The sequence below is a fragment of the Anabrus simplex genome, chromosome 2, assembly GCF_040414725.1.
Source record: "Anabrus simplex isolate iqAnaSimp1 chromosome 2, ASM4041472v1, whole genome shotgun sequence".
Lineage (NCBI taxonomy): Eukaryota > Metazoa > Arthropoda > Insecta > Orthoptera > Tettigoniidae > Anabrus > Anabrus simplex.
The window spans coordinates 344,307,139-344,322,590 of NC_090266.1; the positions used below are offsets into that span (position 1 = coordinate 344,307,139).

Genomic DNA, 15,452 nt, shown 5'->3' on the forward strand with positions numbered 1-15,452 from the left:
AGTGTCTCATTCTTGAGAACCCTCAACACATGTGAACTAGAATCTTCTGTCTTCTGAAGTGAGAGGGATAATATGTTACTCGGCACTAATAGATACTGGTCTAGTGTAGAATGTAGTGTGCTAGTAATGATGCATATCAACCAGCTGAGTGTGACAGCTATTATGCCACACCCCAGAGAAGTGCTCAGCTATGGAATAGATTGAAGCTAGAGCAGTTGTTCAAAGCATGTTTGTGTCTACACTCGTGAAGTTGTAACAAGATGTTGCAGGAAGTTATTATGACTCTTCAGGTTTGTAGAAGCTGTGCATAGGTGAGTTTCTGTAAAAAAAAAAAAAAAAAAAAGGAACTATTTAAGCCGAAACCTAGAGATTTTGGAGTGCCATTGTACTATAATATCTAACCTCCGAAAATTACCCTTGGATGATAGGTGGTGGTGGTGGTTGTTATTGTTTCAAGAGGAAGTACAAATGGGCAAGAATGCTCTATTCTTGAATGATACTTTGCATGTCTATTGTACAGGCGGAAGGTAGCTATTTCTGTTTTCTGATTGTTGGGCTGCAAGCACTATTTTCTGAAGTAATCATCCAGAACTTGAAGGACCTAATTCAGAATTTCCTCCACCACTGTGAAGTTACCTCGCTCGACTGTAAGAGTGATACTGTCTGCACATATCAACTTGAAGAGCACTGTTTCAAGCACATCATCAATATATAAAGTGAAGAGAGTGGGTAGGAGAACCAAACCTTCTGGAAGGCCATTATTCAGTTTACGGAATCTGCTCCCATTACGTCCAGAGCAAACTCGGAACAGTCTGTTACTGAGCATGTTGTCTGTTAAGGTAACAATATTTATACAGGGAACAGTCTTGAACGGTTTAATTAGGAGGCCTTCCTTCCACACAGTATGGTATGCTTCTGCAAGATCCAAGATTGCACGGATGTTCTTCAGTTTTTTCTCAAACCTGGCTTTCAGTTATGTGGTCAGGAGAGGAATTTGTCACTACAATCACATCCAGGATGGAATCCAGCTTTCTCAACTGGGAACAGTGCTTCGGTTGCTGACACTATTTTCTATTCAGGACTAATATTTTTGAACGGTTTAATTAGGAGGCCTTTCTTCCACACAGTATGGTATGCTTCTGCAAGATCCAAGATTGCACGGATGTTCTTCAGTTTTTTCTTAAACCTGGCTTTCAGTTATGTGGTCAGGGAGAGGAATTTGTCACTACAATCACATCCAGGATGGAATCCAGCTTTCTCAACTGGGAACAGTGCTTCGGTTGCTGACACTATTTTCTATTCAGGATTAATATTTCTAATAGTTTGTAAGCGAGAGGCAGTAAGGCTACTGGATGGTAACTTTGAGGTAAGTTCAGGTGTTTTCCTGACTTTATAAGAGCAATCAGTCTTCTTGAAGATTGTAGGAAGCTTTCTTGATTCCAGTATAGAGCAGATAAACACTGCCAACCACAGTTTTGTAACTGGACTGCAGTTCTTTAGTAGCGCTGACGATGATGGTGATGATTATTATTTTTTTATAGTGGCTTTACGTCGCACTGACACAGACAGGTTTTCTGGCGACAATGGGAAAGGAAAGGGGTCGGAGTGGGAAGAAAGTGGCCGTGGCCTTAATTAAGGTACAGCCACAACATTTGCCTGGTGTGAAAATGGGAAACTACGGAAAACCATCCTCAGGGCTGCCGACAGTGGGATTTGAACCCATTATCACCCGAATGAAAGCTCACAGCTGCACGCCCCTAATCGCATGGCCAACTCGCCCGGTGATGATGATTATTGTTGTTCAAAGGGGCCTAATAGCTTGGTCATCAGCCCCTAATGGTATAAGGTACAATGAAATGATACTATAATTAAAACTTCAAAATGTATCCACTGACTAGAATTTAAAATGAATTATTATGAAAAATAACCATGAATCCAACACAGTCATTGGATCCAATTCACAATTGCTTATTTTCAGAGATGATGCTTGTTCTCCAAAGGGGTCCAAAATCCAGCTCACCAGCCCCTCGTAATAGTAATCACTGGTAAAACAGAACCATGGTGTTCCTCCTACAGTGGTACTAATCACAGGTAACGTAGACCTATCAACACAAACCCATGGTGTTCTTCACATAATGCTACTACTCTCAGGCAATGCAGACCCATGGTTTTCTTCACACAGTGCTACGAATCACAGGCCACAGCTAAAGCAGTGGTGTTTTTCATAAAGTTGTGTTACTCATAGGTAATGCAGACCCATTCTGAACACAGTGGAACCAATCAGTGGAATATACACAATGACACTTATCACAGGCAATGCCCAGACCCATAGTGTTCCTCACATAATGGTACTGCTCCTATGTAACATAGACCCATGGTTTTCCTCGCAAGCTGGCACTAGTCGCAAGTAACGCCGATCCATGGTTTTCCGCACGTAATGGTACTAATCACAAGTAGTCCCATAGTTCTAATATCACCATCCCTTCATCGCTCCTTTTAGTTGCCTCTTACGACAGGCAGAAGATACCGTGGGTGTATTCTTCGTCTGCGTCCCCCACCCACAGGGGATTTTAGTAGTTCTGGGTAAATCACATCTAATCCTGCAGTTTTTCCATTTTGGAGGGAGATCAAGCCTTGTTCATTTCTTGTGGAGGATGTGGTCTCTAGTACACATTTTGAGATTGTGTTTCCCCATTTGGCTTGCCCAAGTTCAGATTTTACCTGCCTGGTAAACTTCTTATGTGTTTTTAAAAATAACCATTAGGCTCTTCAGTCTGCGAAAACTAATTTTTGGCAGTTTTGGCAGACTGAAGAACCTAACAGTTATAAATTAACTGAGATGAAACTGAAGAGAGATCACAAAAAAAAAAAAAAAAAAAAAAAAAAAAAAAAAAAAAAAAAAAAAAAACTTACATTTTGTCATTCTAAAGGTAAGTAACAAGTTGGTTTCCTACTACTTCCACATTAGCAGACATATGTATATTCGATGGCATGCAAGTAAAAATTAATTTTCACCATCTGACTGGTCCTCCTACAAGCCACTGTGATGGAACTCCTGGCCACAGAACCATCAACATGGCATGCAGAGCTGCACTGATCTCGTGCAGGGTTTGAAAAGCTTGTTGACGAACAGCTCGTCCGAGCTTGTCCCACACGTGCTCTATGGGATTGAGGTCAGTGCTACGAGCTGGCCAGTCGAGAATGATGATTCTGGAGTCCTGCAAGAACACTGACACACATTGAGCAGTATGAAGGTGTGCATTATCATGCATCAAAACAAAGTTTCCTTCCATATGAGGGGCAAAAAGGATGACATGTTCATGAAGAAACTCCTCAATATTCCCCTGTACATTTAGTGCTCCATTTTCAACAATCACCAGCTCAATCCAGCCATGAGAACTAATTCCTCCCCATGCCACGGCAGAACCTCCTCCATACGCTGTTCTTGCTGAGAAGATACAGGCAGCCAGCATAACACTCCCCGGTCTTCTCCAAACCCTCTGCCTTCCATCCAGAGATTTGAGAGTGAAGCTCGATTAATCAGTGAAGAGGATATTGCTCCATTGTTCCTGCGTCCAGTTCTGATGTTCTTGAGCAAATCACAGATGGACTGGCCCTTTTAGACCTTGGATGACTACATTCAGGTTTCCTATGAAAGGTGTGGTGTTCCTGACGATGCCTTACATCTCAATGTACACTTGTTGGTGATGTTCTTAGGACATCTGAGGCACACAGGAAGCTGTGTTCATCATCAATTACCGAGCTCGATAGCTGCAGTCACTTAAGTGCGGCCAGTATCCAGTATTCGGGAGATAGTAGGTTCGAACCCCACTGTCGGCAGCCCTGAAAATGGTTTTCCATGGTTTCCCATTTTCACACCAGGCAAATGCTGGGGCTGTACCTTAATTAAGGCCACGGCCGCTTCCTTCCCACTCCTAGCCCTTTCCTGTCCCATCGTCGCCGTAAGACCTATCTGTGTCGGTGCGACTAAAAAAAACCTCATCATCAATTAGTGCTACAGCTCTTGCAGCATCTTCCAGGCTAAAAGTGTGCAGAAAGCTTGTGCAATATGCACGATGACTGCCAAGTACAGAAAACTGAACAACCACCACCAAGAATACGACAACAGAGGACGGTGACGTTACTCTTAGGAAGTGTACTCAATTGCTGCCAAGGGAGAACCATGAATAATTTTCATTCTTTACACTACTTAAATGTATCCCATTCTTGTAATCAGTGATGCTATTCCTCTCTTCCAAAGGTGTAATGTAACAATTATGAGAATATATATCATGGATAATATCATTCTTGGACACCAAATTGTAATTTCTTTTTTTTTTTTGCTAGGGGCTTAACGCTGCACTGACACAGATAGGTCTTATGGCGACAATGGGATTGTAAAGGCCTAGGAGTTGGAAGGAAGCGGCCATGGCCTTAATTAAGATACAGCCCCAGCATTTGCCTGGTGTGAAAATGGGAAACCACGGAAAACCATCTTCAGGGCTGCCAACACTATCTCCCGAATACTGGGTTTCCATTATTTAATTATAATTCTATTTCCCCTCAGCACTAATGAGTTTGTTTCTTTTTTGCCTACATCTTCAGGTGGCAGCATCCACACTTAATACAGGAGTTGTTCTTATAAGATGTTCAGAGTTGATGTGGGAAATCCAAGATAAGGAAAATTTTGAATAAACGAATCTAAAGAGACAGGATACTAAAAGAGGGTTTATATAAATGATTGAAGCCAAAGAGCAGGGAATAAAAGAAAAGAAACCCAATGGGATTGATATTTACCCATCCTTCCAACTTTCCAAATGACTTATCATAAAATACCTGTACGTCAAAATACGCGGGAATCCAATGCACCAAAATGCGGCAAAACACAACAAAATTCATGTATTTTCTTCACTTCCGATAATTACAAGTTCAACAACATTAATATAAAACACTACATGCAACCAATGACATTATAAGGAGCAAATTATTTCACCTCAGTTAAACTAACACAAATATCTTTAAAATGCATGAGTGAAATCTACTTGCACAATGTAATTTGTTTATGCACATGACTAATTAAAACTTTGAAGTAAAGAGTATGTTGCTGCACATAATTATATGCACCCAAGTTATTTACATTATTTACTCCATCACACGCAAATCTTCATTCTGATACTTGCCATATGATAAATATAAAATAAATAACAGCTAATGTTGTGGCTTGCTTTGCTTTCTTCAGAAAGTCAATAGAATATGTGTTTGTGTAGCATGCTTCAGAACTTCTGGTCTTCAAAATGGAAATGGCTTCCAGAGTTCCATTGGACATCGATGACCTGAACTATGTCCTATTCTTCTTAATCAAGCTAAAACTTCATTCACACTCCGCATTACTACGTGATATGGTAAGAACAGAGAGCATGAATCTAGAAATCCTGTCATAAAAATGTCCATTAGCTCCATGGATATTCAACAACTGTGCCTATTTAATCATTTGTAACTTGGTTACTTACAACCCTAGATAAGTAGTCTATCTGAAGAGCTGCAAACTGACTTCGGAGTTCATTCATATCATCATCTCTAGTTTCATTTTCTCTTTTACACAAAATAACAGGAAACTTCTCCAAAAAGAAATTAACAGAAGAAAACTGTGCTTCTTCAATGGCATCAAGTTTAGCAACCTGTGCATGTTTTAGCACATAGTTCTTAAAAGGAAACTTGTTAACCATGTAGTCACAGGCTGCACAGAAATAGTTTCTGTCTGATGAGAAAAACAGATTTGTCTTCGTCTTGTAGCACCTAAACCAAGTTTGAGATTTGAATGCCAATTAACAGTTCTTCATAATCCTTCATCATCCTTCTGATTCTGGATTGGGTGATACTGGACATCAAACAATGCAGACCGTTTAACTACACTTGGCTTGAAAAACTTGGTGAGCATCTGTTTCAATAGATCCATCATTAATTCAAAATTGGGGAAACACTCTGAAGGACAGTATTATCTTATCAAATGATAGGATAGTCACATTTAAAAAAGAACAAAATGCCCTGTTTAGATCATAGGAAAGAAACAGCTTTTCTTCACGAGATGTAGTGGGATTCATGTTTCTGAGAACAGGTGAGTCACATTTGGAAGAACATGCCATTCCTTTGGTAGAAGATGAGGAGGAGGAGGAGGAGGAGGACGGAGAATCACACAGTCTGTTCATTTGTTTGTCATCAGATCTACTATGTCCTTTGGGAATAATTAAAAAAAGATAAATTGGCAGAAGTATTTGGAGCACACACTACCATCTCATCCTTAAAAAATGAAAGAAGTGGATCCCACTGATCTAATAATCTGTCTAAACACCTGACTAGTGATAACCAACTTGTGCACACATGCTTCAACAACTTTTTCATTTGTTTTTCATGCTTACTTTGAAATATCTGAAGACATTTTTTTTCTTTTGGCACTCTTCTCCAAACAATAGAAACTATCAACAATCTCATCAATTCTAACTGGTAGTTGCAGCAGCTTTTTTAGCAGCTAAGTTAATTAGATGGCAGCTGCAACCAATACCAAAATTTTTTTGGTGAGCTTCTTTCAAAACTGCTAGAATTCCATTTTTCTGTCCATTCATAACAGGAGCATTGTCAGAACAGAATGCCAGACAGTTCTTAATTGACAGTTTAATTCCAACTACGACAATAGCAGCTTTCCTATGTTGCACCCTGTCGAATCCTCTTCTCTTTCAATAACAAGTACTTATAATACTTTCTCAAGCAGCATCATAAAAAGTAACCACTATGGGATAAAACTTTGAATCGGTATTATTGCTTCCATCTGTCGAAAAAGAAAATGGACTATTCTGTAAATACGTAACAATGTCCTGTGTTGCAGTACGTGCCATTTCATTTAGGACACACGTTTTTATTCGACCACAACCCTACTTTTTTTTGCGATTTCTGACACAGGAAACATCTTTCTGGACAAAGCTCCTGCATGATCAGCTGCACTCAATGGAATGTTGTGTTCCACCAAAAAAGAAGTAAACAAACACTCGGCCTTCATTACATCGTAAACATTATCTCCAGCTGTGGCAAAAAAACCTGTATTTTCTGGATTTCTTCCTTAGATTTCAAATTACCGAGATGTTTAACACACTTTACACAATTAGTCAGGTCGTTTTTGTGGCCGTGTGCTATGTTAATATCACAAGAGCACATGGTACAAAACGCAAATGCCACCTTTTCTCGATTTCAGCATGCGTGGGAAACTCAAAGAATAGGTTTTCCTAAACACCTGATTATGTCTTTTTTTGTAGATTTACTCATGATTACCGATAAAATCAATCATAAGACAAAATAAGCAACGAACACAATTCACGTTACTCCACAACTACATAACCTCAGCTTCACAATACGTGGCAATAAATATGAAGCAAATTAAGTGACAAACACAATTCACATGTTTTTTTCATAACTACAACATAAACTATGCTTTGTAATTCGTGGTGAAGAACAAACAAACTATTTTTTATACAGGATGGTATCGGACGAATCAGTGCAAAGAACAAGTGTACGCTTATCCAAGAGTCAGTCTCCTTCAACACAAATAAATCTATATCGATCGACTGGGATTCAGGACGCATCCCGTATTCCCAGTCAAAAAAAAGTAATGATCAGACAAATATAAATCACACAGAGTGTATCGGTGGTATGCAAAAGCTTGTTTTGGTGCAAATTTTAAAACGAGGCTTTAGGTATGGAATGTCTTGCCTGATGTAAACTGATGGACATTAAAAGTATCATATGGTGGACAGCAACAACAAGTGCAAGTATTTTGATGCCATTTACACTACCTGCATATCAATTCTGATGTTCTGTTTTACTCCACCAGATGGCAGAGAAATAGATCTTTGTAGGGTGATTTATGGCCGAGTATATACAGTATTAGTTTTATCAGGTAACAGTGAATGCATCAAAAGAGATCTTTTACATGCTGACATTGTATAACACGGAGTACCAAACCGACTTCTTTCCGCCCTTAAAACATCTAAAACATCAGACTACCTCTGCTGGATTTGAACCATGATGATGTGATCCGGAGATGGACACTCTACCACTGATCCAAAGAGGGAGCTACTAGTATGATGAGATGTGGAAATTAAACTTGGAAATAAAACCCGCTAATATTTCAAAGCCTATTTTTCTGATGATGTCACTAAGTAATACAGGAACTAACAATCCATATGTATTGCCTCAAATCCATGGATGAAAAAAAAATCTTACTAGAAACATATTTTGTAACTTCTGGGAAGTAAAAAATGCAGGGTTTTTTTCTTTCAGAATTTCATTATGCTTTATTTAGTTAATAATTTGCACAACTGTTGACCACATTGACCTCAGAACAACTTTGTCACCTAAAATTTGTTTCACAGCAACAACCAGATAAAGGAACCATCAACAAAGGGCACCGGTGGAACGAACTGGTTAAGAGGACAGAACTCCCCAATGTTCCTCTATTTGGGACCATAATCAAATGTGTGTTTGATGGAATAAATTAGTAATAACAGCATGGACTTATAGCAGCTGCAGTATGAAAAATATGGGTGTTGTGTGAGAGTTGTCATAACAGTTGCTGCAAATGGGGAGGGAAAAATAAGTCAGTAACAGTCATTATGTTTTCACATGTACAGGTGAAATATAATGTATCCACAAAGATGCACACAAAATGCTGTCAGTTGGTACACGGATTTATTCACAATTATTTACAAATTAAACATGCATAACCTTAATCACAGCCATCACAAACAGAACACTTCACTACGAAAATATCAACACACCACCATCTTTAACAAATGCCTATCACTAAGCACATGCCACATGGAGATCGCAACCTTAAAACAATTGCTTACAAGCATGTCATCCACAACACATTGTCACAGGTATAACTCCTGTTAAACCATAACTCTTACTAAACAGTAACTCGTCTCCAGCATCAAGACCACCTCTTTATATATGGCCAGGCTTCTAGAAAGATATGTTACAAAATACCTTCTCGTAAATTCCCGAGTGCCTAACAACATGGTTATAATGTAACGAATATTCTCCATAGTTCTTGTCTATCTAGTGCCATTCTGGATGTTACAGTATGTTTCAAAATAGTGTAGTGGATTACAAATCATATATACAGGTAATAATAAATTATATGCAGGTTCTTACATTAACTAAACTCATATAAATGTCTATATACAGTACATGTTTCATGACATAACCTCACAAACAATGTGATCATCCAACTATGTAAATAATAATAATAATAATAATAATAAAAAATGGATGGAAGCACTTCATAGTCATACATTACAAGTCATAATAATAATCATAAAATAATAATCATAACAAAAATAATAATTTGAGCTCAATACTTGTATTATTTACCCATGGGTGAGAGAATATTGTTTTCAAGTTAAATCAGTTTATCACACTTGCATCAAATACCTGCATTCTCCGGCTCCTTGGCAGAATGGTCAGCACTGGGACCTTTGGTTTGGAGGGTCCCGGGTTGGATTCCCAGCCAGGTCGACTGTTCATATTTGTACAAGATATCACATTACCAACCACAACAAAAACATGCAATAGTGAATACATCCCTCCACATAGGGCTGGTGTCAGGAAGGGCATCCGTCTGTGAATCCAGTCCAGATCCATTTATGCAACAAAGTTGGGAAAAGAAGAAGAAGTATACTGTTTGCTATTCCGTTTGGTGGCTATATAGACACTATTGACTATCTCCTTTCCTTTCGGTACTGTAAAATGAAAGTAATGAATTTTAGTGCTATGGCAACCGATCTTGGCAGTAAGCTATAATGTGCAGCTCTCTGTTGAAAGTATTTCTTTAGGATCATGTGGCTGTGCGCTTCCACTCAGGAGATAGTGCGTTCGAACCCCAATGATGCCAGCATGTCCTTCCCACTGCTAGCACTTCCCTATCCCATCATCGCCATAAAATCTATCTGTGTTGATGCAGCATAAAACAAACTGTAAAAAAGAAAAGTATTTCTCTGTTTTTGAAGAACAGTAACAATTACTCGGATAATCGTGATCTTAATGACGATGATAGTTCATTGATAAATGATGTTGCTGTGGTGGAAATTAATGCCAAAAGTGGAGTCGATAGCGAGGTGTGTGATATTGAACCGCGTGCTTGTGCATTAGGTGCTCAGGCATTCCAGTGCAAAGGTTCAGAGGGAATGGTGTAGAGTAGAAGTGTATTATACTGTATCAAAATTCTGTGTGCATATGAAGTGAAACTATTGGAATTACAGTGGTTCGAACATCTCACGTTTTATGCTCTTAACTCACAGTAAGCAGCAGCCTCCTCCCGTACTAGCAAGTGGCCTGCCCTGTGACTGCTCCCACACTGAGGGTTGAAATACGACTAATAATAATAGTGCTAAGTGAGTGAGCAGTTCAAATGTAAATTGTATTTGTTCTAGTGCTCACATTATGCTATTAATAAATTACAATCCAATGAGGGCTAAATTTATTATAAGAGAAAATAAATGCTCTCTGTCAATAGTAACTACTGAACTGTTACCACCAACTCCAGTAAAAACAACAAACTTTCCCGGCCCTCAAATAATGAAATCTTCTGCTGAACTAGTTCATGTAGTCAAGAATATCCAGGTGTATAGTTAGAGGAAAATGAAAATCGAGCTCATGGTATAGTATGTTCCTCACATTTCGACGGTCCCAAGTAGTAACATTGTATCTCGAAACTAAATGTTTAGAGATATAGCAATTTTAACGTTTGTGTATTCCTCACAAATCAGGGAAACTACTCAGTTTTTACAATTTAGTGTTGATGTTGAACAGAAAGACAAAAACATATAAAAGAAACCGATTCATTTTAAGTATTGATTATAGAATTACATGAGATACAATAATCAGGTTTTAAATGATTTCAAATATGAACATTATATGTTGAGTTGTAAACTATACAAGAATTTGACAATTATTTAAGCATGTTTCATTGTTCATTGTTTCAAAATAGGTAACATTATTTATTTATTTATTTATTTATTTATTCATCTTTTATATAAAATCCAAACCCCATGGTGCAAAGGCCCTTGAAGGGGTTTGGCCTACCAAGCGACCGCTGCACAGCCCGAAGGCTGTCGTGTGGTCAGCACGACGAAAACTCTCAGCCGTTAATCATGGCTCTCGAGACCGGGGCCGCTATATCACCGTCAGATAGCTCCTCAATTGTAAACATGCAGGATGAGTGGACCTTGAACCAGCTCTCAGATCCAGGTAAAATCCTGGACCTGGCCAGGAATCGAACACAGGGCCTCCGGGTAAGAGGCAGGCATGCTACCCCTACACCACAGGGCCGGCCATCTCTAACACACACTTTAAATTATTTAATACTTAATTATTTGATATTAAATATTTTAAGCCTAATACAAAAGAGAAATAGATTTAAACAGAAAACCCTATGAAATTACAAAACTACATATAATGATAATTATGTCTGCTTCTGTGGTGTGGTTAGTGTGATTAGCTGCCACACCTGGAGGCCTGAGTTTGATTCCTGGCTCTGCCACGAAATTTGAAAACTGGTGCGAGGGCTGGAATGGGGTCCTCTCAGCCTCGGAGGTCATCTGAGTAGAAGGGGGGGGATCTGATTCCAACCTCGGCTATCCTCGAAGTGGTAATCCGTGGTTTCCCCACTCCTCCTCCAGGCAAAATGCTGGGATGGTACCTAAGTTGAAGCCACAGCCGCTTCCTTCCATCCTCCTTGCCTATCCCTTCCGATCTTCCTATCCCCCCCCCCCCAAGGCCCCTGTTCAGCATAGCAGGTGAGGCCGCCTGGCCGATGTACTTGTCCTCGTCCCCAGTTGTATCCCCCGACCCAGAGTCTCATGCTCCAGGACAATGCCCTTGAGGTGGTAGAGGTGGGATTCCTCTCCAAGTCCAAGGAAAAAACCAACCCTAAAGGGTAAACGGATTAATAGATTTTTGTTTTACATCGCAATGACACAGATAAGTCTTATGGCGATAAAGGAATAGGAAAGGCTTAGGAGTTGGAAGGAAGTGTCCATGGTCTTAGAATCCCACTGTCGGAAGCCCTGAAGATGGTTTTCCGTGGTTTCCCATTTTCACACCAGGCAAATGCTGGGGCTGTACCTTAATTAAGGCCACTGTCACTTCCTTCCCCACTTCTAGTCCTTTCCTGTCCCATCGTCGCCATAAGACCTATCTGTGACGGTGCGACATTAAACAACTTGATTGGAACAATAAGTTAATTTATTGAATTCACCACCTAATCAATACAATAAGTCTTGTCTTAATTGATTTACTTTGGCATGTTAACTAAAATGGTACATGTTTCGCTGTGAATTTAGGCATCATCAGCCATTATCTTAACCTTAAAATAGAATCAGGCACCTGATTTACATAACATGAAATAAAACAAATTATTAAAAAACCTTGGAGAGACTTGAATTAAAATTAACATATGGTAAGAGACTTGTAATGAAGTTGGTTTTAAAGATATTACAATGAGTGGGGAAATGTACAATTGGTGAAAGTAGTAGTGATATTGACATTAGAAGGCTTATATTATATTTAAAATGAACAAAGTCTGTTATGAACGAGAGATAGGATTTTTAAAAAATTATGTTGGCCGACCAGCGGTTACAACGAAAAAGATGATAAAAATCGTATTTAATGAATAATGTAGAATAAAAATGAAATATGGTCAAATGACCAGCAATTGCTGTATTTGTTTACAAGAGATAAGTCGAAAGCCGATGGCATATGGTGATGTGGTTCAGTTTGATCAAAAAGTACGAAGTTGAAGTTGAAGAACGATGTTTAAATAGGACCTTTATGGACCATCTCAATTTGATGCAAAGTTGCAATGATGTTAAGAATGTGGGTTGATTGACATTCTAGTCGAAACGGAAGTGTGACAGTTGAATCTGTAAAAGGAAACCAGAAGCGTAGTGTTAATTGAGTAAAAAAATCGTAATGAAATGTTTAAGTGGAAATTGTGTACACTTACCATAAGACGATGGTGAGGGTAATTTGTTACATTATTAACTGAACGATATTGTCGACTGTTGGCTTCTTACTCCAAGTGTTATAGCTGTATGTTTGAGTTCGAGGGGGAACTGTTTGCGAAGGCGTGACTATGGGCTTGTTTGTAGTACTTGGAGGGGAGCTACTATTGGCGGGAGAGAGAGAGAGGGAAGTGTATTGCTGCCTGTATTATAACGGTGAGATGCCGTTGGAGGGAGCGATATTACAGTGGGTGTGGCTAAGGAACTATTGGTTGCATTTGAATTAGAGGTACTGGCAGTGAGGGGAAGGGAGGGAAGTATTAGTTGTAGAGGAGGTAGGAGGGCTTATTGATTTGAGGTTGAAAATTTTTAAGAATATATTGGTGAGGGGAATTGATTCTCGTAACAGACATAAAGTCTGTTCGTACAAGTGGCTTTTTTTAAATCAATGATGTCATTTAAGTTCTTATCTTTGTTGAAATGTTGGTCGAGGAAAATGAATAAATTTTCATACTCAGTCATAAGTTTAGTTTTATCGACTTTTTTGAGGATATGAAGGTCTTGTTCTATTGTAGTAAATTTATGTCCTGTGTCCCTCATGTGGTTGGCCATTGTGGAAAATTTGTTATGTCTTTGTGCATTATAATGCTCGGCGTATCTGGTGGAGAAGCTGCGGCCAGTTTGGCCAACATAAGAAAAATTACATGTGGAGCATTTTAGTCTGTATATCCCTGATCCCGAGTAACTATTGTCTGTGATGTTAATAGAGTTATGATTAAAGAATAAATTACGATTATGGCCCTCTGTCTTATTCCAGTGAATGTTGGTCTGATTGACTGCCATACCAAAAGTTTTTACAATGCAGTATTACTTGCACACTCACTCATTTTGGATTTAAACAGTAACAAGATCACAGAACACACTCATATGTTCATAACAGACTGCAAAGCGCATTACTGCGTAAGGTCAGAGCTGAGTTGCACGCTGAACTAGCACTGGTATTTGGAAATACCAGATTTCAAAATAGAAAGGCTTCTACCTGTCACCTACATTTCATAACACTCGCGGAACTGCACAGTATTAAAAAATGCCAAACATTTCTACTTCCTTATAGTAATTTACTTACATTTTTCCTTCTGGAGTTTTTTGGTAGCCCTTAATTATATCAGTCAGTTTTGTGAGGTACTCTGGTGCATATACCACCACCATCTCCTTGGAAGTAATATTTCGCTTGTTGTTCCTCAGAGCATCACTGAAGTAATCCTTCCACTGGATCTGCATCAACAAATCAGTAGTGTCATTTATATTAAACAAACTTTTGTATCATGCATGCCATGGCTCAAAGTCAATTAAAAGACTAAAAGTATGACCTCATATGAACATTAGAGTTTGTTATATTCATATTCATATGTTCATTCTTTCACATATCAAAATACATTTATGATGAATAAGAGGTTTTATAAAAATGGAAAAAAATTAAAAAAATTTTAACAAATTTTTTTTACAAGATTTCTACATCACACTGACACAGATAGGTCTCATGGAGATGATAGGATAGGAAAGGGCTAGGAGTGGGAAGGAAGTGGCCGTGGCCTTAATTAAGGTACAGAGCCCCAGCATTTATGTGACGTGAAAATGGGAAACCATGGAAAACTATCTTCAGAGCTGCCGACAGTGAGGTTTAAACCCACTTTCTCCTAAATGCAAGCTCACAGCTGCATGCCCCTAACCTCACGGCCAACTCACCCAGTTTTAAAACATGTGAAATAGTTGCCAAGACTGTAATGACAAGCAAATAATATTGTGATATTGTTTTTACCACTAAATACTCTTTACTATAATGGCATAGATGGATAGCATTTTTAAAAGTTGATTGTTTTACAGTGGAATAGTAATGTATGTGGGGAGCCTCCATGGCTCAGATGGCAGCGCGTCGGCCTCTCACCGCTGGATACCATGGTTCAAGTCCCGATCACTCCATGTGAGATTTGTGCTGGACAGAGCGGAGGCGGGACAGGTTTTTCTCCGGGTACTCCGGTTTTCCCTGTCATCTTTCAATCCAGCAACACACTCCATTATCATTTCATAGCATTTATCATTCATTAATAAATCACCTTGGGAGTGGCGACCCCATTGTAATAACAGCCTATATAAGTTTCATTCATTACATCCCTAACCCGGTCAATGACTGGAAAACAGGTTGTAGGTTTTCATTTTCATTTTTTCATTTTCAATAATGTATGTGCTAACAAATCAAGGGCAAGACTGACTTCATTATGATTATGCAGAGAATCAGAAACTAGTTGCTGGATTGCAAGACCTTCACAAGAGTAAGTATAGACTCCAATCATAACTTGGTAGTCATGAAAAACTTTCTGGAAAGATGGGATGTAGACATGT

General features: G+C 38.9%; 1 protein-coding gene across 1 annotated transcript in view; it reads right to left on the bottom strand.

The window, feature by feature from the left end:
- The window catches only part of Nep3 (Neprilysin 3), a 465,936-nt gene that overhangs the window by 60,608 nt on the left and 389,876 nt on the right, over positions 1-15,452 (bottom strand). The window contains exon 8 of the mRNA XM_067140749.2: positions 14,179-14,327. Within this exon, the coding sequence (XP_066996850.2) occupies positions 14,179-14,327 (149 nt within the window). The remainder of the gene's footprint in view (positions 1-14,178; positions 14,328-15,452) is intronic.